Source organism: Neolamprologus brichardi, chromosome 2 (genome assembly GCF_056152115.1).
Source record: "Neolamprologus brichardi isolate AB-2024 chromosome 2, ASM5615211v1, whole genome shotgun sequence".
Classification (NCBI taxonomy): Eukaryota; Metazoa; Chordata; class Actinopteri; order Cichliformes; family Cichlidae; genus Neolamprologus; species Neolamprologus brichardi.
The window spans coordinates 4,880,054-4,905,831 of NC_142105.1; the positions used below are offsets into that span (position 1 = coordinate 4,880,054).

The 25,778-nt window shown below is 38.5% G+C and overlaps 1 protein-coding gene across 1 annotated transcript in view; it reads right to left on the minus strand.

Moving 5' to 3' along the window:
- Positions 1 to 5,459: 5,459 nt before the first annotated feature.
- Positions 5,460 to 25,778, minus strand: part of pdgfc (platelet derived growth factor c) — a 52,877-nt gene continuing 32,558 nt past the window's right edge. Inside the window, exons 2-6 of the mRNA XM_087852372.1 lie at positions 24,896 to 25,088; positions 19,170 to 19,350; positions 8,333 to 8,540; positions 7,975 to 8,195; positions 5,460 to 6,723 (exon numbers count right to left, since the gene is read on the minus strand). Coding sequence (XP_087708498.1) covers positions 6,610 to 6,723; positions 7,975 to 8,195; positions 8,333 to 8,540; positions 19,170 to 19,350; positions 24,896 to 25,088 — 917 coding nt within the window. The 3' untranslated portion in view covers positions 5,460 to 6,609. The remainder of the gene's footprint in view (positions 6,724 to 7,974; positions 8,196 to 8,332; positions 8,541 to 19,169; positions 19,351 to 24,895; positions 25,089 to 25,778) is intronic.

Genomic DNA, 25,778 nt, shown 5'->3' on the forward strand with positions numbered 1-25,778 from the left:
TGTTCTTTGAAAACCGCCACTGAAACACCCTATAATTATCAGAAACGTAACATGCACCCGTCAATTTGGCCTTTCCATCCATGTACTGTGAACCAATTAGGGATGCTGGAGATATCATCTGAACGGGCTGCCAAATTTCCTCTATCAGGCAGTGCTCCAGCACAGTTATAAACAACCTCAAGCTAAGATCAATTCACAGACTGAATGTTGAAATCTAGAGTCAGCTGCCAGTTACAGGAGATGGATGTTTATTAATGTTAATGCTCTGAAACGCTGTAGTGAATTATTTTGGAAATAAAATAGGAGAACTTGATAAAAAAACTCATATTTTGTGTGCAGCAGCACTGCAACGATATTTAAAATACATTTGGAATGTACAGCAGATACTGTTTTCACAAGACATCTGTCAAGAAAATTGTATACATACCATTTTAATTGCTCCTAAAAGTACTTGCTGAGCTCGTGTTTGGTCTCGGAGAAGATGTAACCAAAGGTTCATTGGAGGACATGATAACAAGACCTGCAAATCCCTACGGAAATCAAGAAGAGTAGATAAATAAATTTATATTCCAAAAAATGCTGTAACAGCCCTTTGTTGTTTGTTGGGTTGAAGTCAAACGTTTGGACAGTATAATTTAGTCAGGAGTGATGGAAAATGACAGCGCCAGACCACTGCTGTGGTTGCCATTGGCTAAAGTGCTGGTGGTTGATATCTGAGACAATGCCAGAGGGTTTTCAAGCTTTTGGGTACAGGCAGGGGGTGACAGTTTAAAAAAAAATCAAAGTATTCAAAATGAGCAGAAAGAAATTAAATGAGAAAACACGGAAACCTAAACCTAAAGGCATTTTGCTGTGCTTGCATCCATCAGAAATCAGTTCAGTAACTTGTCATTAATGCAGTAAAGCCCAGAATGCCTTTAATTCAATTCAGTTCAATTCAGTTTAATTCATTTTTATTTATATAAATATTTATTTATATATAATATATCAGAATCATCTCTACACACGCACCAAATCACAACAACAGTTGCCTCAAGGCGCTTCGCTTTATATTGTAAGGTAGACCCTACAATAATACATACAGAGAAAAACCCAACAATCAAATAACCCCCTATGAGCAAGCACTTTGGTGACAGTGGGAAGGAAAAACTGCCTTTTAACAGGAAGAAACCTCCGGCAGAACCAGGCTCAGGGAGGGGCGGGGCCATCTGCTGCGACTGGTTGGGGTGAGAGAAGGAAAACAGGATAAAGACATGCTGTGGAAGAGAGACAGAGATTAATAACAGATATGATTCAATGCAGAGAGGTCTATTAACGCATAATGAGTGAAAAAAAAGTGACTGAAAAGGAAAAACTCAATGCATCATGGGAATCCCCCAGCAGGCTATGCCTATTGCAGCATAACTAAGGGAGGATTCAGGGTCACCTGGTCCAGCCCTAACTATATGCTTTAGCAAAAAGGAAAGTTTTAAGCCTAATCTTAAAAGTAGAGATAGTGTCTGTTTTCCAAACTGGAAGCTTGTTCCACAGAAGAGGGGCCTGAAAACTGAAGGCTCTCCCTCCCATTCTACTTTTAAATACTCTAGGAACAACAAGTAGGCCTGCAGAGCGGGAGCAAAGTGCTCTAATAGGGTGATATGGTACTACAAGGTCATTAAGATAAGATGGGGCCTGATTATTTAAGACCTTGTATGTGAGGAGCAGGATTTTGAATTCTGGATTTAACAGGAAGCCAATGAAGGGAGCCAGTCCAGCCTAGAAGTAATAAATGCATGAACTAGTTTTTCAACGTCAATTAGTTTAATTAGTAAACTATAAAAATACAATACTAGTTGTATTTGCAGCATTTGCATTCTTAGTGCAAAGCCACCCAGCTTCTGTGTCTACCTATTTGTGTGGCTGCCTTCTTTGCAGATTGGACTGGAGCTGGGACGTGCAGCAGGCACACTTGCAACGCCTGAGAAGTTTGGTTTAGGTCATAGAACTAAGTTCATTCAGAGCTCAGTTACTGAACACTTAGTTTTGCTTGGTTGCTGCACTGCACACATTGCTGCAGTTGTTTTCCAAGTAATGCACTTTTTTCTACATGAATAACTTTAAAGATTACACCAGCAGCTGTTTGTTTGAGTTCTTTTATTCTACCACCATATTTAACATAGCGTCCCTGAGGACCCCAAAAACAGTTTATTGTAAAAGGAAAATAGTAAAACCTTTTTTTTTTCTTGCAGCATCATTAGTTATATAATATCTGTCATGTAAGGACAAAAAATAGATTATTATTATTAATTCGGCAAGTTACAAAAATGCTTACTTTTCTTTAATGCAACTTGTAGTTTTTATCCAAAAAACAATCCACTTTTACTTAATAGCTAATCGACCATCTTTTAACTCTTAATCCTTTAGTTTTCAGTAATTTCAAGTAAACATGATTCATATTGTGTTTATATGACAAAACTAATTAGTGTAATTTTGACCCCAATATAAAATAACTGAAATAAATAACTAGCCAGCCCAGAAACACAATCTTCTTTCTATCCTTGGTCTGTCCTGAAATCTCGTGAAACACCTCACCTACTGTAGGTGTCCAAGAAGGATCCTGGCCAGATTTCCCTACCACCATAGCCCCCCCATGTCTGCATGGGGTCTTTTCCAGGACTCCAGACTCCTCCCACAATCAAAGACACGCATCTTTGGTTAGTTGCTGATTCTAAATTTGCTTTAATTGTGAATGTAAGTGTGAATGTTTGTCTGTCTCTCTGCGTTAGTCCTATGATAGAATGACATCTTGCACAGGGTGTATTCTGCCTCTCGCCCTGTGGCAGCTGGGATAGGCTCCAGCCGTACTGGGGCCCAGAATTCGATACGTGGAAGAAAATGATTGGATGGATGAATATATATGTTTTATGTCTCCAACCAAAACATGATTGATGATGTGCGCAGTAGAACCTGATGGGTTATAGAAACTCTTCACACAATTATTAGCGACATCTGTGAAGCAATTAATGGAGGGATCGTTTATTATGTTCCTGTGCTTATTTGGAGGAATGTGTACAAGGTTTAATCTTTTCATCTATTGAGGCATGCATAGGCAAGGTCAAAACTGCAGTTTATTAGAGGTTAGCAGGATTTTTCAAATGCGTCTTTGAAATATTTGAGCTGAATGTCTTGTGTTGCAAAAAGCTTTCATTTACAGGCAGAAAGAGAATGTCCTTGTGCTTCAACCTTTAGTCCGAGTAATTCCAAAAGCTTCTGCAGAATCATATACTATTATCACCTTTATTGCCATGAATCACTGATGTTGAATTTTCTGTGGACTGCAGTGTGTCTGCAGTTACAGCACAATACTTTCCAAGGTTTTTACTTTTTAAGCTACAGAATATTTAAAAAGTCCTAAATTGGAACACAGAATAAGCGTTTGTTTTACAATTGGTTAATTGCCCCAAAAAATATTATGCTATGATGATGAGGTCTAGCCTGACACAGGCTGCTTTGATTTCATAAAAACATGGCAAAAGGCAGAAAGGCACGTGGGTAAAGGGTGGAAGTGCTAGATTTAAACTGTACACATCCACTCACTCATATAAACGCAACAAACCTACTCCTCGTACTATATCAGATCTCGTGCCAGTGCAATGAGGTTTCCTTTGCATCAACAAAGAAAGACAATCTGTTTAATATTATAAAAGCCACACTGGGAGCTGGCGGGTTTGTGCAGTAGCATCTGGCGTCACCGCAGATGCCTGCCAGGGTTCACATTAGATCAGAGTAATTGGCCAGGACAGCAGTGTGAGATGGACAAATGAGAACCTCCTCCTGGGTGACCTGATGGCCAAGGGGAGAATGAACAATACTGCTCATAGTGTGATAAAGAGCTTGTGGAGTGAAAAACACACTTCTTCAGGAAAACATACGTTCATCCTGCCAACTTTGTGTTATTGGATTAAAAAGTATACTCATACGCAATCATGATTAGTGGGAAATTTGGCAAATTATGTTCTCTAAATCATTCTCTACTATAGTGTAATTCCAACCTACTATTTACTCATTTGTGTACAATATTTGCACGACTATTGCCATGAGCCAATAGTCACAAGATATTATAGTAAACCACGGTAAAGTGTTTGATGTAGCAATCTAAATTCAGGGTTTAAATGCATCAGTTTATATTCCATTATAAGAATTCAACAGCAACTGGTTTTATAAATAGGCTTTGGGATATTCTTTACACTTATCCATCGATGGGTAAAGGCCAGATTTACTAAATAGGACAAAATAGCATGTGCACACGATCCCCACATAGGTGTGGTTACTTTTACATGTAATGTTTTTTTAAACACAGGCAATTCAATTCAGTATCTGGCACAAAAAATGAGACATGCTTTTTTTTCCTGGCACAGTTAGCAGTAAATTGCGTGTTACAAGCATTAGTAAATCACACTTAGTTTTAATATTTTCCTCTCTCTATCTTTTTTGACTTGAGAAAAGAACTCCCAGAAACACATACGCACCTGGGTCAATCGCAAACATGTCTGAGTTCCCACCTGTTACGTGCACTACTGTCACTGTGCTCTCAATACCAAGAGTACTTCAAACCCAGTTTGAACTGGCACAACATGTATATCTGACCCTAAATTTAGTGGAATGTTAACTGAAATTTGCACGTGAATAAATATAATGCTTCATTTTGGGTTACCAAAACATTTAGTGGATTGCCTGGCATTATTATTCACCTTGATGTGCATCAGAAGTAAACCAAACCAAATTCACTGAATAATATAATACACCACACTTTTCTATTTCATAAATGGGACTCGCTGTTTACATTATATACGTGTTCATTCATCCATTCATTTCCGCTTATCCTTTTGAGGGTTGCAGGGGGCGCTGGAGGCTATCCCAGATGTCTTAGGGCCAGAGTCAGGGTACACACTGGACAGGTCGTCAGTCTGTTGCAGGGCTAACACATATATACATCGATCGTGGCTCAAGAGTTGGGAGTTCGCCTTGTAATCGGAAGGTTGCCGGTTCGAGCCCCGGCTTGGACAGTCTCAGTCGTTGTGTCCTTGGGCAAGACACTTCACCCGTTGCCTACTGGTGGTGGTCAGAGGGCCCGGTGGCGCCAGTGTCCGGCAGCCTCGCCTCTGTCAGTGCGCCCCAGGGTGGCTGTGGCTACAATGTAGCTGCCATCACCAGTGTGTGAATGGGTGGATGACTGGATATGTAAAGCGCTTTGGGGTCCTTAGGGACTAGAAAAGCGCTATATAAATACAGGCCATTTACCATTTACCATACAGACAACCATTCGCACTCACATTCGCACCTATGGGCAATTTAGAGTTTCCAATTAACCCATCCCCACTTTAGGGGTTAATCATTTTTTTTATTTTTTGTGAAAACATTTTAGAAACTAAACATTTACTTTCATGGTTACAATAATATCGGTTGATGATGATTTTCATAAGTATGTGTGCCTTTGTTTTTCGGAGTTTGGTACTATATTCATATCAGTGGTTGGATCAAAGTTTCCAATCCCAACTACTACATATTCTGTTAGAAATGGAAGAATTTATTTTTGCTTTCCAATACTATAAAATACACAAACAGTTGTAGCAAAAGTAGAGATAAATAATATTGGCATACAGAAAAATGAAAACAAAAAAAAAAACATCCACAAGAAAATCAAAATGTAAAAATTACAAACAGAGAGGAGGCTAGTAAACAGTGAAATATGTAGCACACAAGTCATCTTGGACCTAAATTCCCTTTCCTTAAACAAATAAATACTTATTGTGAACAATCTCAAATGTTGAAAAAAAAAAATGGTTTGACGCCAGGCATTTCTTGAGCAAGCAGATTTAATATTGCTGAGATGGATCAAATGAAGACTTAAAAAAGGAGTTTAACTGATTCTGAATGTGCAACTTTGATCTTATCTTTGAAAAACTTTGGCAGAAAATGCACACTAATAAAGAAAAGAAATGTAAACATAATATTTACACGTAATGCAGTCTCATTAGTGTTACATTTCAACTATACTGTGGTTGTACACAGACAAACTCTGTGGTAAAACAAGAGGGGAGCAAAAGGAAACAGCTAAAAACCACCTTTCTTTGCCTTGATGGTAATAATAGAGGAGCCAAGGGAGCGAGCCAAGGCAGCTGGAGCCAGCTCACTTATAGATACAAAAAAGTACTTGAACAAAGAAGCTCCCATTTTTCATGACAGTATCAGCCCACACTGACTGAACTTTAAAAAAGACCTCAGGAAGAAATGGCGCAAATGCCTCAGTGTTCTTATCTCAGAAGAATGGAAGAAAATAGTCTTCAGAGCTCATAGGTAATGGTCCAGATCTGCTCCAGTGATTTTTTTTTTTTTGGCCTTTCTAAAATGGACTCAGAGCGCTCTATTGGTATTCCACAGCAGTCAAATCCATTTGGAAGATTTATTAGATTCCAGTCTGTTCTGCTTCATCCAATTAGTAAAAGGACATCAGGATAAAAGGAGAATCTTGTTAGCTTCCAGTGGTAGTGGATGAGATAGGAACAGCGGCAGAGGTTCATTTCTAACATCCCGCATGCTTCCGTTGGCAGCTGTTACACATGTCTGAGGTCAGTCAGAATCATCTTTACACACGCAGGCACACTCTTCATGGTGTTCCAAGGGCACATCCGTCATGGACTTCTGGAGACCTCGTACACCACTTCGATGTTTCAACAGTAGAACCTGTTTACAAAAGAGGCCAGAAACAGTGTTTTTAAAGCATGTTGAGTGGATTTAGAACTTTAACTGCTGCTTTGCAAGGTGGAACCACAGATGATGGGTGGAAATGTTTGTGTGATTTTGATACAACAACAAAAAATCTTTGTGTAGTACATTGTAAACATCAAACCAGTCCAACCAATAATATTTTGCTTTGACATGTGTAAGATATGTTGCATGTAATGCAAAACAGATGTGTTAAAATTCTATGTTCGTTGTTGTGTTGTTTTGTTTTGAAAAAATGCATGTTAAAATGTACATAAATCACGTTTGGGTTTCAAAAAATCCTCCATTTTTGATTGAAATGCAAACACTTTGAGCCGTGTAAATAACATTGTATGCAAGTAGCAAACTTTGGAAGGTAAAAAAAACAATTAGAATGTTAAAATTCACAAAATAAGAAATGGCAATCTGATTTTAACCGTCTTTGCACTGTTTCACTACAAGCTCCATAAACAATGTGAACAATGTGGTGGTTTTTCGAAGCCACATATAATCGTTTGGGAGTAATTGTCAATCTTTTAAATCTGTTGTTTGAATACAAGGACACGTTTTAAAATGTCATAGATCAGGGGAAAACAAATTACTTTTGTAAAGCTTTGTGAAGAATTTAAAACCTTCAAAGCTTTCAAAGTCCGTGTAACCAATTTCTGCTTGTGGCCATTTGCTGGCCTTAGAGACCACTAAGCCTTCTGTTTGTACAAACAACCTATATTACTTCCACACGCTATTAGGAGAGAAAGTAGAATCCATATTTGTATCAAAATGATAAGTAAAAGGCAAATAAGAAAGGATGGTACCAAGATGAGGCCCAAAATACATTAAAAGAAAAGAGCTAGGCAGGAGGTTTAAACTGGGTAAAGGCCAGTTTTATACATTATTGACCTGGTTTAGAAAGAAATGAAAATGCGAGCTAAAGCCAAGCAACCATCAAATAACATAGATGAGAACTTTTCCTTTCAGTCGTAGAAAGAACACCTTCAGAGTGTCTGGCTACTGATGAGTCTCCAAAATAACTTTAGAAAATGGAACAGCACAAAACCAGGTTTAAAACAATCAATTTAAATCTGAATAAAACTGTAGTAATATTCAAATATTCCATAATTAAAACTATTTTTTCTACCTCATATCGCAGGTGTTTTTCATATTATTATGTGTTCAGATAAAAACAAAATAAACATCAAATGGATCTCATCATGCCATGATTAAATTTACCTCATGATATTTCTTTGTGACTCTGGCAGGAATACACTGACAGTCATAGCAGCGGTGAGAGCAGCAGGAACAGTTTCCACCACAGCGCTTCACCAGGAGGCAGCTGGGCCAGAAAATGACATCTGTCCTTTTCAGCTCTTCACGCAGGGATACCGAGAAATTACGTGGCGTGCAGCTGTAGAGTTGAACTTCTTCCCTCAGAAGATTGAGATCAGCTCCACCTCAAATGCATCAGATGTTATTATTTCAACACAACATTTCACCAAAACATATTCTTTTAATATTAATCATTTCAGCACTGGCTCTTGGACTAAATTTACATTTAATTCATAAAACAAACATGTTAACACTGTCCTACCTCGGGCCTTCCTACTGTGGATGAATGATTTCCCCAGCACATGCCATGTAGGTTTGTACAACTCTTCCATATCCATCTGCCATCGTTCTGGTTCCAGGTACTTCATGACCTCCTCTACAGTGCTCAGCTCTGTCACAGCCTCTGACAGCTCCTCAATATCCTGCAGGGATGGAGGGAGAACTGCAGGGGCGTTGGGCTCTGGTACACTCTGTGGGAAAACCAACAAATCAAATGAAGAGAGATGGAACAGACGGGTCATTTGCATACTAACTGAAAAAAAGTGCTTTTTTAATGTAAAGAGTCCAACTTGCATAGCTTTGGGTTTTGATGGAAGAAGTCTTTAAACAAGCTTTCATAATAAATACACAACTCTCTCAATAAGATGAAATGTGCCATACATAATAAGGTCAAATAATTACATAAACTGCCTCAAGGATACTTAAACCTCGGCCACTTTGTCCGACATTTAAAAGTTGGAAGTGTACTTTAGGTTATAAATATTAAAACAGGATAATTATAGTGAAGGAGGAATTTTGTCATTGGTGACAGGATGTTAAAAATGACCTTACTCTGCTATTGTACATTTTACATCATGATGAAATATAAAGTTTAATTTGAGTTACAGGTCATTAAATGATATGGTGAACTGGACTTGAGTTAAGCTGAAAATCATAACATCGTACTATAGCTATATATCAAATTAATATTTCGATTAACAGTGACTACAGCATCACAGACACATGCAGGGATTTCCACATTGGGCCAAATTGGAAGGCATTCGCTTACATTTGACAGAAACATACTGAAGACTGAAATTTCAGTCAGACATGACAAACATGATAAAAAATTCAACATTTAAAAAACTGACCATGCAATGAGAAATACAATAGTATAATTATAATTAAATTATTTAAAAATAATACACATTTTTTTTATATTAGTCCCCCTCGCAGATGCAAAAAAACCAAATCGGAATTAATGAGAGACATTTTTTAAGCCGCTAAATGCCACCTCCTTTGATCACTTTCCATCCCAACATTTATCTCTGTAGATTTGGTTGGCAACAGTATTATTTGTTTCAAGCTCTCAACTCTCTAGTGAGATACAGCGAGCAGTCACAGAGAAGATTGATACCTGGTGTTTTACTCTTCCCACGAGAGAAGGGGCTAATCTGTTAGACCTTTCAGTCTTGTGATGGTGCATTTGTCCAACATGTCAGCTCACTGGTCTCTCTAATCTTACGTGACTGACAGGTAGAAGGAAACATTGTGACACAACAACAGCAACATAAAAAAAGCTTGAAAACACTGAAAATGTTGCCTTTTGGCAGCTGTGTTTTAAAGGAATAAATGAGGAGTGGCAGTTTTTCTCAAAGGTACTAACATTGTAAAGATAAACATTGTAAAATAAATGTTTCACCTAGCTGATAATATGAATAGAGTAACTATAATGCGCGTCAGCTCACTGCTGAAGCATACGAAGACAGCAGGATTAAGATGCATACTTCTGTAAATTGGACTAGACACAAAGATAATTAAAAGTTTTAAAAAAATATATAAAGATCTTGAGTGAATGAAAAGGTAGAACGCCAACAACACTAATAAGATTTATTGGCATCGTAAGTGTGCTCAAAATCCAAGCCCCCTGGCAATGACTTTAAAATGAGATGCCAGTGGTTTGACATGGCTGCACCACAGGCTGGAAAAATACAGCTGATGCACAGCTGTGTTCACGCCACAGATATGACTCATGCTAATGAGGTTTCCTTTATAACCACTGAGCATATCTTTGGTTTATTTGGCACCAACTGACATACACAATCACAAATGTGAAAGAATTATTTATAGGAAAAGAAATGGTCATATAGCACCATACGTATGAGTGATGCAGCTGTATTTCCAGACAACAGAGAGAATCCGTGATTCTTATTAGTTGAGCCTTGGCAGTGGCTAACTGCATGGACTGGAAGCCATTAACAGCTTGTGAATGTCGATGGTGCAACACTCCCCCAATTAGCAACACTCTGCAAGCTCAGCGTCAGATAGAGAAGCCAAGCAATCCTTCAGAGACACATCAAGATGGTGTGAATAAAGCTATAAGTAGCAGATGAGGGAGCCAATTTAAGGGAATTCAGGAACAAAGTCCTTACATGGACCACCAAAACTGAATTCAGAGCAGTGTCTGTGTGTCAGGTGTAAGACATAGATGTATGAACAGTTATGATATATTCTGTAACGCTTCTTCAGGGTCAAATAAACTAATTAACTATAGAAACAATGCACACATGTTCCAAATTAGATGAAGCTCCTCAAGGGCTTTTTAGTAGTTGTAGCTAATAGCTAAGATTTATCATGTAAGAGTTTTAACTTTCTGTGCAAAAAAATAACCGGTTGCTTCACAAGGTCTTCATTAGTTGTACTTTTGTGATAAATGAACATCTAAAACACAAATGGCTAAAACAAAGTGAGTAAAGCAGAATTCAGCAAAGGCTTTGAGCTCGTTTTTTTCCCTCTTTCCAAAACCTTCCTTTTCATAAAGTTTATAGTTAGGGCTCAGTGTGAATCATCTGTTGGTTATGTAGACAGGCTGCTGGGGGACTTCCCACGATGTACTGTGCATTCTTCTCCACTTAACTCTTTTCATACTCCAAGCATTTTTATGCCACTACTGAATGTCTTTAATAGATTGTGTCTTGTCCTTGTCTAGACTCTTGTCTTTGCCCTCACTCCATCAACTGGTCACAGCAGATGGCTGCCCCTCTATGAGCCTTCCTGTTAAGAGGAAGTTCCTCCTTCTCAGTGTCACCAAGCGCTTATTCACAGGGGACAGTCTGACAGTTAGGATTTGCTCTTTTTAAACTTTTGTCCCTGTGTTTACTTTACAATATCAAGGCCCTCGATGGCCTATTATTATGAATTAGGGCTATATAGACAAAACTGAATTGACTGACTTAGTAATAGAAAGCACACGACATAAATATTAAACTGTAAGACACTTTGCTTTTTTTGCTTGCTTTTACTTTTGCACAATTTGTAACTTTTATTAAGTGTTTTTTAATAGACCAGACTGGTATCTATTATTTTGTTTTGTCTACCTTAGCAACTCTTATTATCTTCTATTTATATCTTTTATGAAATAAATAAATAATAAATGCTGAGCCAGCAGCCTAAGGCACACTAGACAGTTCTGCATATTAAGCACAGACATTGTGGAGTCTTCTGTCCTCAAACCAAACTGAAGTACATGCAATTTCGAATCTTATATAAGTTGAAGCACACAGAGACAGCATCCTAAAATGGTATTGCCCAACTTGCAGTAAAGGCCACTTGGGCAGTGAGCTGAGTGCATGTTTCAAAAAACATCACTTGCTTTTGAAAGGCCGAAACTGTTTATTCAGAAGATTTTAAAGTGCTTCTTATCACTACCAAAGCCTCTGAACCCCCTTACCCCGAAGAAGAACTTTATTCTCAAGCAGCGATTTCCTTGTTTCTGAGTCTCTTTGTTCTCATAAAGCACAACCGCACGTTCTTATTTCTGGTATCTAAAATGACAGGTTCAACTAACTATGTTGAGATGACAATTCTGAAATAGCTCTGAAAAACAATATCTTCTCATTCACATGGATTTGAAAACCACTTCCTTGCACAAGAGGACTTTGAGTAAGCAACTTGGTTTGTTGTGCGTGAAAAAAGTGTTTTTTGCTCTCACTATATGCCACACACTGCAATTGAGGTTGCCGTAAAAACAGACCTTAGTTTCATCATGCCAACGGTAAAGCTCCTGTATGACTTTGCCAGTCGTTTTCATTCTCTTTAGGAAAGACTTGCATTCTTTACCTGCTCCATTAGCTTCTATGCAAGTCTTCATGTTTACAGATAGACAGTTTTATATGATTAGTGTAGTTTGCTGCTATTCAGACAAGCATAAGGCACATAGATCCCGAGTGTGTAAAACTCTTTTCAATCCATTTAAATACCCAAAGCTGGTAGGATGATGTTTCCTTTCAAAGTAACAGTGCAGTAATTGGGGACTGAGACCTCACAGACACAATGATGTATGTTTTGTTTGTCCCTGTAACCCACAGTGCACACCACTCAACACCGCTTATGCCCTATTCAACAGCCTCCTTCTCCTTCTGTGTTTTAACAACCTCTTTGCCTCAGCCTTTTTGCTTTTTCTAAAATTTCTTCCTGTGAATTACAGGCTGGGTCTTATTTTTTCCCCCTTTCATTCCATGGAAGTGGTGGGGAGGAATTATTGCTTGTTTAAATATATACTAAAGTACTGGCCCCTGCATGGCATGAGGTTCCAGTAGCTGCTGGTTGACCACAGAGGAAACAGAGTGCTGCTGTTCTTGTGTGCTCCTCCTCTGTCAGAGGAAGGTTCAAAGGGAAGGCAGACCGAACGTGCGGAGGCCAAACTTCCTTTTCCCCATCATGGTTTCCGCACCTTCTAGAGTTGGAACATGAAGGAAAAACTTGGTCTCTGTTTCATCAAACAGTTTATGGAAAGGAACTGAACACCGGAGAATAATGTCAATCTGCTATTAAGGGATTAAGTTTAAGTTCAAACTTCTCAAATACCTGCTGTTTCGTGAGGTACTCTTTCTTTTCCAATTAAAATGTTTTATGAAATGTCACATATATTTAGGCATTGTGTTGCTCTTAACTGTTATTTATGCTTTATTTAGGATGGAACTATGAACTGCTTATTCTTCACTTTTAACTTCTGTGTATAGATGCATAAATGCATGTTAATAATATTAGAGAAATCAAGTAGGTAAATCAATTTAATGCTAAAATAGGTATGGCTTCAACATGACTGATGAAGGAGATCCAGTTTAGGTGGCACAATGTAAAAAGTTGTCTGACAATAGCAACTTTAACACTGTCGTTGCAAAACTGTGACATTCTGACCCATAAATCAGAGAGTGCTTTGCTTGAATCGGTGAAAACCTTAACACTTGAAAGTGTAATGAAAGATGTTGAGCAAGTTTTATGTAAAAACAGAGAGGAAATGATGGATGATAAAGAAAGGCAAAAGTCAACATTTGAACATGATACAATTTTTTACGAGAATTATAGATGAATTCAGATGAATCAAAGCACCAAGCCTTTAAATTCCACTGATGTATGTCGACCATTACTTTTGGCCTTACATTTGTTGAAAGGTAAAATAGTTTGGAGAGATAAATCTAAATCTCTCTGAGTGGTTACACTGCGAAACAGCAGGTCTTTGGGAATTTCTGTTGTATCCTTGTTAATGTGGAGTACGAGAGGAATGAGAACAAGAGGAAAGGGTCAGGGGTAATCAAGGAAGACCATTGAAACCAGCAGGAAACAGTGAATGTGCTTCATAGTAAGTTAAGCTTCTGTGATAATGATAATGACTGCTCTTTTTTGGCTCAGATGTTCAGCCTGCATGGCAAGGATTCTGCTCATGATTATGTTTTTGTTGTAGTAACTAGAGTACACTACAGCAGCGGTCCCCAACCTTTTTTGCTCCATGGACCGGTTTATGCCCGACAATATTTTCAGGGACCGGCCTTTAAGGTGTCGCGGATAAATACAACAAAATAAAACTAGTACCGGTACTGAAAAAAAAAAGATTTATTCATAACACACGTGAAAAGACCCAGGAAAACCGAGTTAACGATAAAAACGATAACAAAATAACGCTGAAAACCGATAAAAACCCTGAAAACTATACATTTCACACATGAGCCTCAACTCTCGCGACCCGGTACCAAACGACGGCCCGGGGGTTGGGGACCGCTGCACTACAGTACAAAAAAACCCTCTTTTTGATAGATGCCAAATGCAATGTGCTCTAAAGGGTGTATTACAGATGGCAAGGATAACTTCTTAAAGATTCAAATAAAGCATTATTTTAATGATAATTCCCATTAACATTGATACACCTCAATGATTTATTTTCGTCTAAAAGCCAAAGTTATAATATATCGACAGAATTCATGGAGAAATAAAAAAAAAAAACAGAGGGATTAGATGCTTCATATAACAGCTACACCTCAGCTGCATTGTTTTGAAGATTTTTAGACAAGACAATCAGTCATGTAGAGAACCAGTCCACCTGCAACACCAGCTGTAATATCACAATTTACTGTTTATTAGTTTTATTTTTAAAAAAAAGTTTTATAAAGTTAAATTTTGTTATTTTCTGAAACTTGCCCTACCTCTTTCTAGGTGCATACACTTTGCAAATATGTGTAATTTGTTTATTTAACAGTACAATGTTTGATTATAATACTCTGATTGACTCCATAGTGTAGTATTTAACACATTTGCCTAACACGTGGAGGATCCCCAGCATAAGACTAGGAGGAGACACAAATCCCTGGGAGGGTTGTGTCAAGAAGGGCATCCAGCATAAAAAGCTATGCCAAATCAAATATGTGTCTCCGTTGTGGTAACCCCTTTCAAATAAGGATGCAGACAAAGGAAGCTTTATTTGCCAGTTTCTCCTGCAAGTTAAATACCTTCCCTGTTTCACTTCTTGATGGTTTCTACTTTATTGTTAGACACTATTTGAAATATTGTGTGTGCCTGCATAGACTGTGTGTTATACTACAATTTGTAATTATGAGCTCAAAAAGACATTAGAGACTCTATTCTTGGACTACATCGCTCAGCATCTAATGACTCAGTTTCCAATATTTTGTGGCTTTTAGCATTTGGCTATCAGGCTAATGTAATCCACACATACAGTACTGTTTAACTGCATGCAGCCAAAGCCTACTTGCATGTGATTCATCAGTACTCGAACTTGAACTACAGCATGGGAACTTGGAAGCAAAAACTGAAAAGCTTCTAGTAACAAAAATCTCATTCTTTGCATATAGATTCACAGATTATTCATAAAGAGATATAGTTCAATAACCCCCCCCCCCCCCCCCCCCCCAAAAAAAAACCAAAAAACAAAAAAAACCTCACAGTATTCATTCTCTTGTTCAAATAAGAAAGTAATATAAAACACATTTACTTCATACTTCCTTCTGCTGCAAACATTTTTTCCTTATAATAACATCTTATTGGGTTCATCCATTACTATTGGTTAAAGCCTAACCTTGCTGACCTAGCTCCTGGCCCTGCTTCAGTCTACTGATACAAAAACAGTAATTCGATTTACTGACTCTAACACTGGAAGATAATATAAGTAATGAATATCTTTCATCTTCTAACTTATCTGTTTAACTGTTTTTGTGATAGAGCTTTGAGGTTTGCATGACACTCTGCACGTGTTCAGAGTGACGGTAAATTATTTGGTGGTCCATGCTGCTATCAGCAATGCTATTCTGGGCTTTAATGGTGATGAAAGAATGCAATAATATTGTGAATTAAGACCAAAAGACCAAAAACTCTGAAGCACAAAGAGATTAAGACAGTGAATATAAAGCCATTTCAGTAACCTCCGTCGCATAGTTGTGCTACAGGCCATCAGGGATTAATGAAGAGTAAAACTGTTGACTTAAACTAGCTTGAACAGAACTAAGACATGACAGGTTTAAACACGGCAGTCATCTCTTTAGTTTATCTTGAGGCTTTTGTCAGTGTGGGATCTGGGACAAATGGATTTTCTGTGTTTGTGTGTGGTCTACATATCAAGACCAAAAAAAAAGAAGGAGCAAGAGAATGACTAATGGGAAGAGGACAGACGAAGACATAGAAGAGTAGCTATACAGAGACAAAAAAGTATGTACTAATAATTTTTCAGATATTATTGATATCAGAAATGCTCTAGTGGCCCGTGACCTTCTGGCAAGAATATAACTGGCTAATCTTGCTGGTTTTAAACTTCTGCATTACATTGCTCATCATTTTAAAGAATTAAAATGGTCACTTAATTACTTAAATTTAAATTTAATCACACCACATGATAGCTACACAAGGTCAGAAGTTTATTATAGCCCTTTCTGTTTCATTCCTTTATCAGCCTTTAGTAGGTGAGCAGTTATGATGGGAACACCAACCTGAGACTAGGGATGGGTACCGGTATCCGGTGCCATGATGGCACCGGTTCTGACATAAACGGTAGTAACCAGACCGAAAAGCAGCGCACATTTCGGTGCTTTATTTTTTCCTGAGCTGTGATACACTTTAGATTCTAGCCAATCATTTTACGTTTCCGAGGATAGTAGGCGGGTCCAGGTATGTATGTTCTTTTAGAGCAGAGCTACAGATTAAAAACGCCCAAGGCGAAGCGGTCAAAAGTCTGGCTGTACTTCACAGCAAAATATGCAAACTCAGCAGCCTGCAACAAGTGCTTTAAGCTGATACTGTGCAAAGGAGGTAACACCTCAAATCCGATGAAACACCTGGCAACGCATAGCGTTTTTTTTAAAAGCCGAGAAATGCACCGTATTTGATAGCTTGCTGCAAGACCTCACACCGAGCACATCTACTGCGGGTGTAGCCGTAGCCCTGCCAGTGTAGCAGAAACGATGACGGATGATGATGGCAGCAGCAGCCGTTCTTCTCTGGGTCAGTAGCTTAATGTTGTTCATGTGTAATTTACGTTGAGTAGGCTAACCACGTTATTACATTAATGCATGTAAGGTGAACTAGCAAACACCGTCGTAGTTACATGCGGCTGTCTTCTTGTTTGATGGCAGATACTCCCTTCACCCTGGCCAAAAAGGCTAAAATGACCAAAGAAAAAGTGGAAAACAGTTAAACATGAGAGGTTTTTGGACAAAGTTTGTGTTTTTTCCATTGTTTAAGCACTGCTTCCAGCCAAGAGTGATACCATATATGCCCTATAGCTGCAGAAAAGGCTAACATTGTTATCTTTTTACAAAAAACAGCTGAACATGAGAGGTTTTTGGACCAATTTTGTGTTCTCCATTCTTTAAGCACCGGTTTGAGCACCGTTTAAGCACCGGCACCGTTTCAAAAGTACCGGTTTGGCACCGGTATTGGATAAAACCTAAACGATACCCATCCCTACCTGAGACTATAGAGCTAACATAGAGAGAAGGTTGGGGTGGACCAAAACCCCCCAAAAAACTTGGCTTAGTTACTTCTTTCAACCAGTTTCTCGTAGTTTTCTTTTGGTTAAATGGAATTTAAACAATCGCAACACTGAATTTATGACCATTCCACCCACGCTGTAGAAATTTCCCTTGAATCATCGCCATAGAGCCAAGACAGAAAGACTCATGGACAGCAAACGAGAATTATCCTACCATTCGACTGATTGATATTTAGCTTGTACTGTATCTTTTCCACAGTGTGTTTTTATACATGATCACATGCAAACCTCATGGGTACCGTTGCTGGAGCCCTTATTCATTATGAGTTCTGGCTTATGCACACACTGTAAATTACAGTGGATAAATGTCTGCCAGAAGTTTAAAAGGTGAATGGAAACAAAGATTAGGTAAGACTGGAACTAGTGATTATAGTATCTGTTACATTCAAGAGGAACAATAGAAAACAGCAGAATAAAATAGTGTTTGGGTATCTTTGAATCAAATACATATTTCTGGGATACATACAGTACTGTGCAAAAGTTTTAGGCAGGTGTGGGAAAAAATGCTAAAGAATGCTTTCAGAAATATAAATGATTGTTTATTGGCCCCAAATGTATTCTGCAGCAGGACAATGACCCCAATCATGCAGCCAAAGTCATTAATTTCAGTGTAAAGAAGAGCAAGAAGTACAGGAAGTGATGGTGTGGCCCCCACAGAGCCCTGATCTCAACATCATTGAGTGTGTCTGGGATTACATGAAGAGACAGAAGGATGTGAGGAAGCCTACATCCACAGAAGATCTGTGCTTAGTTCTCCAAGATGTTTGAAACAACCAACCAGCCGAGTTCCTTCAGAAACTGTGTGCAAGTGTACCTTGAAGAATTGATACTGTTTTAAAGCCAAAGGGTGGTCACACCAAACACTGATTTGATTTAGATTTCTCTTTTGTTTATTTGCTGCATTTTGTTGATTAGTGGGAAAAAAAAGATGAACATTTTTTAAAGCATTCTTTGCTTACGTCATTTTTTCCTCACCTGCCTAAAACTGTGCAAAGTCACAGTACTGTATTTGTACAAACCAATAAAGAAACACTTAATTTGAATAATACATGATGTAACAATATAAACAGAAACGCAGTTGGAAAATTCAGAAATACTCAGAATACCCAGTTCCCCCCAAAAAGGGTCAGTGGACAAATTTTGCATGCAATCTTTAGTGACACTGCAACACCTCCTATGTCAGACTGAAGTGACTGCATGCATATATCACGGGTTTAGAACACATTTGGCTTCGTATGGAAGAGTAAAAAACATAAAATAAAATTGAAGTTCAATTATTTCTATTTTGGCATTGCATACTTCAGTATTTCAGGATCCATGATATAAGATTTATCCTTTTTTTGTTAATGAAAATTAAGATACTTTAGTGGTTTTGGTATTCATGAATTAGGTTGCAACTTCACTGGACTTACGCCTTTGCAGCTATTGTGTATACATTGTTTTTGCTTTTGTAAAAGTGTATGTGCTATTCTGTCTTCACTGTATCTTCATAACTAAAATAAATGACAGTACAGGTGCCAGATGTTCCAGAGCGCCTAAGCATAATTTCTCCCCAGTGATGCTTAAAACCTTGGGTACACATAAGCAGGAATGGATGATTGCAAATTAAGACCCCGTGTTATGTAACAAGCAAATTATTTTAATTGTGCTTACATGGAGAGGCACTGCTCAGTGCCATGTAAATTCCCAAGATGAAGATGGCGGGAAAGAAACGCTGACAGCTAAGTGTTTACCTACTCACAATGCACATTTTATTTTAGCCCCTGACAGTTAATCATGCACGTACCACAGGCAGCAGGGAGTAGCGGATGCAGAATCCCGGCTCAGAGGGAAAATACTCATCGGAGATGAAGCGAATAGTGATCTGGCTTCCCTTGGAAATGTGACCACCTGGGAGCGATTGTGACCCACACCAGCGACCCAGGATTGTCTTCTCAGTCGGATCTTCTATTTCCACAAAGTCGTACCTGGCACAGTGAAGAGAGAAAGGGGAGGACATGTTTTTGGTGTCTTAGACATGATTTGTTAATAGAACCAATCCAGCTATTGCTGGTGCTGTAGCTGGAAATCTGAACTTAGAGTTGAGCCTGTTATCTTTAATTGTGTTCTTGCCTCATTATTAGTCTGTCAGCTCCTTTAAGACTCCCATTGGCACGGTCGTTCTGAAGGTGAGATTGTTAATAAAGCTGCAAGGGCAATAAAGATTTAACCTCATTTAAAAAAAGAATACAAAAATAAATATCTGTAACAGCAGGGTAGCTGCATGAGATGAGATCTCTATTATTTACAGCCCGAGTTAAATGGATAAAAATAAACTGGAAATCACAAGTGCATTGCGGTCAAATCTCAAGTTGAAGGATCTAAGGATAGTGCAGCATAAGCAGCTGTTACTTTTGGCGATTAATAACCAATGCTGCAGTCTTTTGACAGGCCTATTACACCACATGTCATTGAAATATAGTTTTTAATTAAACATTGTTGACTGCACAAGAGACCCAGGCCTCTTTAATTGTACTACAAAACAAATTTCCAGTAGCAAAGTAAAAACTTTACTTTCACATTGTTTTGTTGTATTGGAGATAGCATCTTGTGGAGAAAACCACAACTCTGAAAACCTTGCCAAGCAGAGGAAAAAAAATACAACCAGGGGTTAAATTCTGATATAAGGCCCTTAGCTTTATTAAATATTAGATTTCCACTTTGTCAAAGGATTGTTTTACACTCCACACCTGTTAAGTCGCTAGAAAGAGAATGCTGCTTCTAGCTAGCTATAGTTAGCAAAGGCACCACAGACATATGCTTCTCACAGCTTTCTGAAATATCCACCTATCCTAGTATGTCCGCTGTCGCACGATCTGATATCCTCGTGTTGGTGTTGTTCCCAGATCATCATACTAAAGGTTGTTCCAGGAGCAACATTGCAAGTGACCAATCAGAATGTTGTGATGTCATACTTTTGCGACTTCGGGAAAAACCGGCGTAAAACAAAAAACTGTACTTAAGCTGCGAGAAACCGCCTTTGTCCGCCGATCAACGGACCCTAACCCTTTAATAAACGCTAAGCAGAATTGATATTGTCCTTGCAACATTGGAATTTCATAAATGCACGAATGGGTTGGTGCGCAAAAGAATAACGTCACAATAATGTGATTGGTCACTTGCAATGTTGAACCTGGAACAACATTTTCATGATGATCTGGGAACAACACCAACACGAGGATATCAGATCATCCGTCCGCTGTCAATCAGTAGCCTCTTTCTGTTATCTATTACTTCCCTGCTTGCCATTATATTTCTTTCAAATCTAACATTAAACCATTTTATCACCTGTAACTGTAAAATTTTGCTTTATTGACATGCATATCCTACCTGATGTTATCTGTTTTTTCTCTTTGAATGTATGTGTGACTAAAGAATGTATCACTGGATCAAAAGCACTGTTTTCTTGTCGTCATTTGAGTTTTCTTTGTGTAGAGATCTCACAGAAGTCTTGCGGCATATTGCTTATAGATTTACTTAGTACAACCTAAGAATGACTTTTAGATTTTTGACTTGTCAGTTACAAAATAATTGGTAAGCACACAAGTACTGTTTCAGTATCCCAATCACTCCTCAAATGGCACTTCAGGTCTTTAAGCTGAGTGACTCCTGTAGTTGCAAAAAAAACCCTGCAAAATGTCCTTCTGCTCCCATGTTGTGTGACTTTACTAAGTTTCTGATCATCATATTAATATGATTAGTTCTTTAGATATTTTAAAAGCACCTTTAATGTGTCATGATGTTCATAGAGTTATAAAGGCAGATAAACAGGGATTAGGAACATCTTAAACATTATGACTTGACAACTGATTAGCAAATGTGTGAACAGTGTCCCTCGGTTTCTTGGTCAGCTTTGACACATTCAGCCAATCTCTGATTACAAATATCTTAGAGTGCAACACTGCAAATATCCAACTTGTTCCCTCGTGATAGGCTGATCTTTGGGTGATGTCATGATGACTACATCCATCTTTTATATGCAGTTTTATACTCTAGTTCTGGGATTGTTGTCTTTAGTGGTGCATTCCATCAGACTGAAGATTTTAAGTATTTTTTTAATGAAAAGTACAAATATATATTGGTTTGTTAAAAATCTATATTTTTTTATTTTTGACTTCCATTATGGTCAGTAATGAACATTTTCAGTAATATATTAATATATTATAATATAACATATATTACACTATAATATATTATAATATATATATTACTGGATTTTAAAATGAAAAAAACTACAGTCAACATAAACTATAAATTTTAGTGTGAGAGAAAAAACAAGACTAAAAGCATGATGTTTGTGGACTTGTCAGGCTTGTGAGTCTGTCTGTAATTACACGACTGTCTGTCTCCTCTGACCGCCCTGCCAATCCATAATACCAGTAAACATTATGAAGTGCAGAGACATATGGCCATGCTCCAAACTCCTTTGGTGTGCCAGTGAAAATATTGACCAATGTCAGCACTTAAGACATGTAGTTCAGGAGTTCAGCCTTTATTATTTATACCTGTGTTTAACTAGTGGCTGCACTGCATTGAATAAAGCCTTGTTTCACTGACTCTTCGCAGTCTGGGATTAATCACTTTGCCATTTGCGTCAACAAGCACGCTAACCTCTCATTCAGTGCTGCCAGTTCGGATATTTGGATTTCAAGGACATTGTTTACATTTGCACAGGCTTGACAGATTCAGTTCAAGCTGGTTTCAATAAAACAACATGGAGGGACATGAGCAATGCTAAAAATGGATTTTCTGTGATGTTAAATAAACTAAAGGGGTGGGAGTGTCAATACATTTACCAACTCTGTTACCTTTGATGTGGAAATGTATACAGGAAGTTTGTTATCTGCAAAAATGAACTTATTGAGAAGGGCAAAACTGTATATTTCCAGTTTAAATGCATTAATGTTTGATAATCATTTTGGAAAAGGACAGAACATCACTTTAGCTCATCTCTGTTGTCCTCGCTGGAGGTCAGTGAATCGAGAAGCTTTCTTCTCTAAAAGTCATCTTTTAGACTGCTGCAGGGCTTTGACAGATGGCTCATCAATAATGCAGAATACCCTGATCATTACACGTCGACATGTGTTCAGAATCACCATGTTCAACAGTGGTTTCTCAGATTTACAAATAAGGCGACATACTCACAGTGAGCAGGATGAAAATAAAAAAGCGACCTTTTACATGTTGCAGTGGAGAAAGGAGAACCTTTCAGTGCCCAGCAAAGAAACTGTGTTTAATATTCACAAAGCTTTCTTGCTACATAGTTTTCCTTCTTGTACATTATTAATAGATACAATATCTGCCACAGAGATGACGCAGATTAGCAACACAAACACTTTCTTTTTAGTCCGCTCTTTTCAGACTGGAGACAGAGAGCATAAATGCCTTTCTCAGAACACTCCTGTCTGGGAGTCGTCAAGCACGAATCTGCTGCCATGCCAACCAGCAGCAAGACCAATCCCTCTCCAATATGCCTCTCCTCCAGTGGATTTGGTAAGAATGCTTTTCATCGTGCCACGGAAAAAACAGAATAACAGATGAGCATCCCGGCTATTCCCTCTCATCATAGCAAAGAGTTCTCACTCCAGGGTTGTTACCAGAGCCAAACACATCTCCCACTGTTGTTTGTTTTAGCCACATTGATGTGAATTAGTGGACAGGAGATTAGACTCTTGTTAATCTGCGTCACGTTACACGGTGACATAACAGAGTATCGGCAGCGTTGCATGTGATTTTCTTTGTTATAACAGCCAGAGAAATGGAGGTCTAAGAGGAAGTTTTGGGGAATTAATTTTTAAACACACATAAAAGATAAAGTAGCAGACTAGGCCAGAGGCTTGTGTGTGTGAGTGTGTATGTGTGTGGGGGGAACAAAGTGTTTGTGTTTGATAGAGGGGGAAAAAAGAGAGCGAGTGTAAGAGAAAAGCAGGCAGGTTTGGGATTCTGCGTGTGATTGCATGCACCGCTCATCTGTCTGCCAACCCTGGCAAAAGTATGTATCTTGGGATCTGAGCAAAACCTGTTGGGCTTTGTTGGGGGCTTGAGAAGGGTTGGACAAAGATACAAAAATGCTGGAGCTGGAGCAGTGGATGTGAAAATGACTTGCATGACCCTGGAAAAGGATGTTTTTATCGTCTTTGCCCCTTTCTTTGAGGGTGCTGACTAGTGCAGTCTTGTAAGGGCAGTACAGCACAAAAGTTGTCAGTCGGCACCCTGCCCTACTGTGCAACTTTCCCTCGCAGAGTTTTGACAGCAACATTAACCTCATTCGTCAACAGGCACCTGGTCCATGGCAGGTGAGCTAAGGCGCTCAAATTACCTCCAGTCACACACAGAATTTTTAGTTTTTCAATCAGCTGCCCATAAAGACAGATTTATTTAGTTGCACCAGAAGCATAAATGCTGGCTGGCAAAACTATACAGCACTTAAGACAATTAAATTAGCTAGAAACAACATATATAAACACTAGAACAACATCAGAGCCAACATCACAAACACATTAATTGATGGAGTTGAATTTCAAGGAACTGTTCATTGAACAGGGTTTACTCATTCGTCTCCACAGCCTGCTTTTTCTGCTACACCTTGTCAGCTCTGTAGAGAAGTACAGCGGTCATTCACATTTTTATCCATTAGGGGGCTCTCCAGGAATGACTAGTGAAGTTACCCTCCCCCAGAATCTTCCCCAGATTGAGCTCCATCATGCTAACCAGCCAGTTGTGATATATTGGCAGAAAGGTACTGAGCATAATGTGCAATGCGTAAATGGGTAAATCGATCGGTGGGGCTTAGGATCCTATTTTAAAATGAATGGCAACAGGGGAAAATCAAAGTAGTAATTGAAAGCCGAATGCTCAATAAATTATAGAATGTACTGCATGTGTTTTTGTGTCTGTGCTGCTATGCAGAGGGCGTGGCATGTATCTTTCAAGCTGTTCTATGAGCTGATCCACGCATCAAATATATATGTACTAAAAAGCAATGCTAATCCATGCCTTTCCTGGGTGTAACAAATAACTGGGTTTTCAATATTCACACTCTGGCAGACTAAAGGCAGTTTTACAAATGGCCACACTCTGACTGATTTTCAAATATGGATTAAAACAGAGATGGGACATGTCTTCACTTCAGACCAACATGTATCTAGCATGTCAACTGGGAAAGCTCCTATATGATCTCATTAAGACAAGCAAGCAGAGAAAGTGCTCTATAAAGGACAATGTATATTACTTCTGATGCAGTGCTGATGATGGTTATATTTTTCTATAAGACTAATATAATACAATATTTTATTTGAAAAAAAAAAAAAGAATTGTTATGTAATTAAATTTCATTGAAGTAATATTAAAATACTTCTGGGAGGATGGCCCTTTGTTAAATAAAGTAAGGTCAGAAAACACAACGAAACAAAATAATTTTATGTTGCATTATTTTTTTTTATATGTATATTTTTTTCAAATGCATGGCCTTACTTGCATATTCCATCTTCAGGGTCCTCTAGCCCAAATCGCTCATCAAAGGTAAGCTGGATCCTCATGTTGCTGCTGGCGACTAGTCTCCAGACTAACACTGTATTCCTCGGATAAGTGTGCGGGAAGTCTGGGCTGTGGATCATTCCCTCTCCAGACACTGTTATAACTTTCTCCTGGTTAGAATCTTGCACTCCTAAAACAGAAAAAAAGAATGCACAGACCATGTAATAGCTTAATATGTAAATCAGATTATAATGCCTAACTGGTCCTTGACTACCAATAGGGATACTCATTTTATTGCATTTTAATTGACAAGAGCTTGGTTTGAAAAAGACTTAAGGTTATAAACTAAAACATGAACATGTCTGCCACAATGTAAAGAATTATTATGTAGTTTAAAATAATGAGGTTTTTACCACAAGAAGTGAGACAAAACAAGCGCTCACTGTTTCGTCAGGCAAATCATTATGTGATTGTCCTCCTACGGTTGGTGGGCCCTCAAGCACCCACCCCGGGGTAAACTGGTTTCTTGGTGTTCCTACCCTCACCTGGTGATGAACTTTAGTTAGTGACTGAAACAGTGAGACTGCAAATACAAGCAGTGGAAATGAACATTTCCTCCAAAGAGTGTCTGGGCTCAGCCTTAGAGATAGGCTGAGGAAATTGGTCATTTGGGAGCCACTACTCCTCCACATTGAAAGGAAGTTGAGGTGGTTAGGCATCTAACTGATGCCTCATGAACTCCTGGTATTTAAGGTGATTTGGATGTTCCCCTGGAAGGAGCCCCTGTGAAAGACCCAGGACATACTGAAGAGATCACATCTCTCAGCTAGCTTGGGAACAGGCATTCCCAAAGTGTTCCCATGGAAGAGCTGATTAAGTT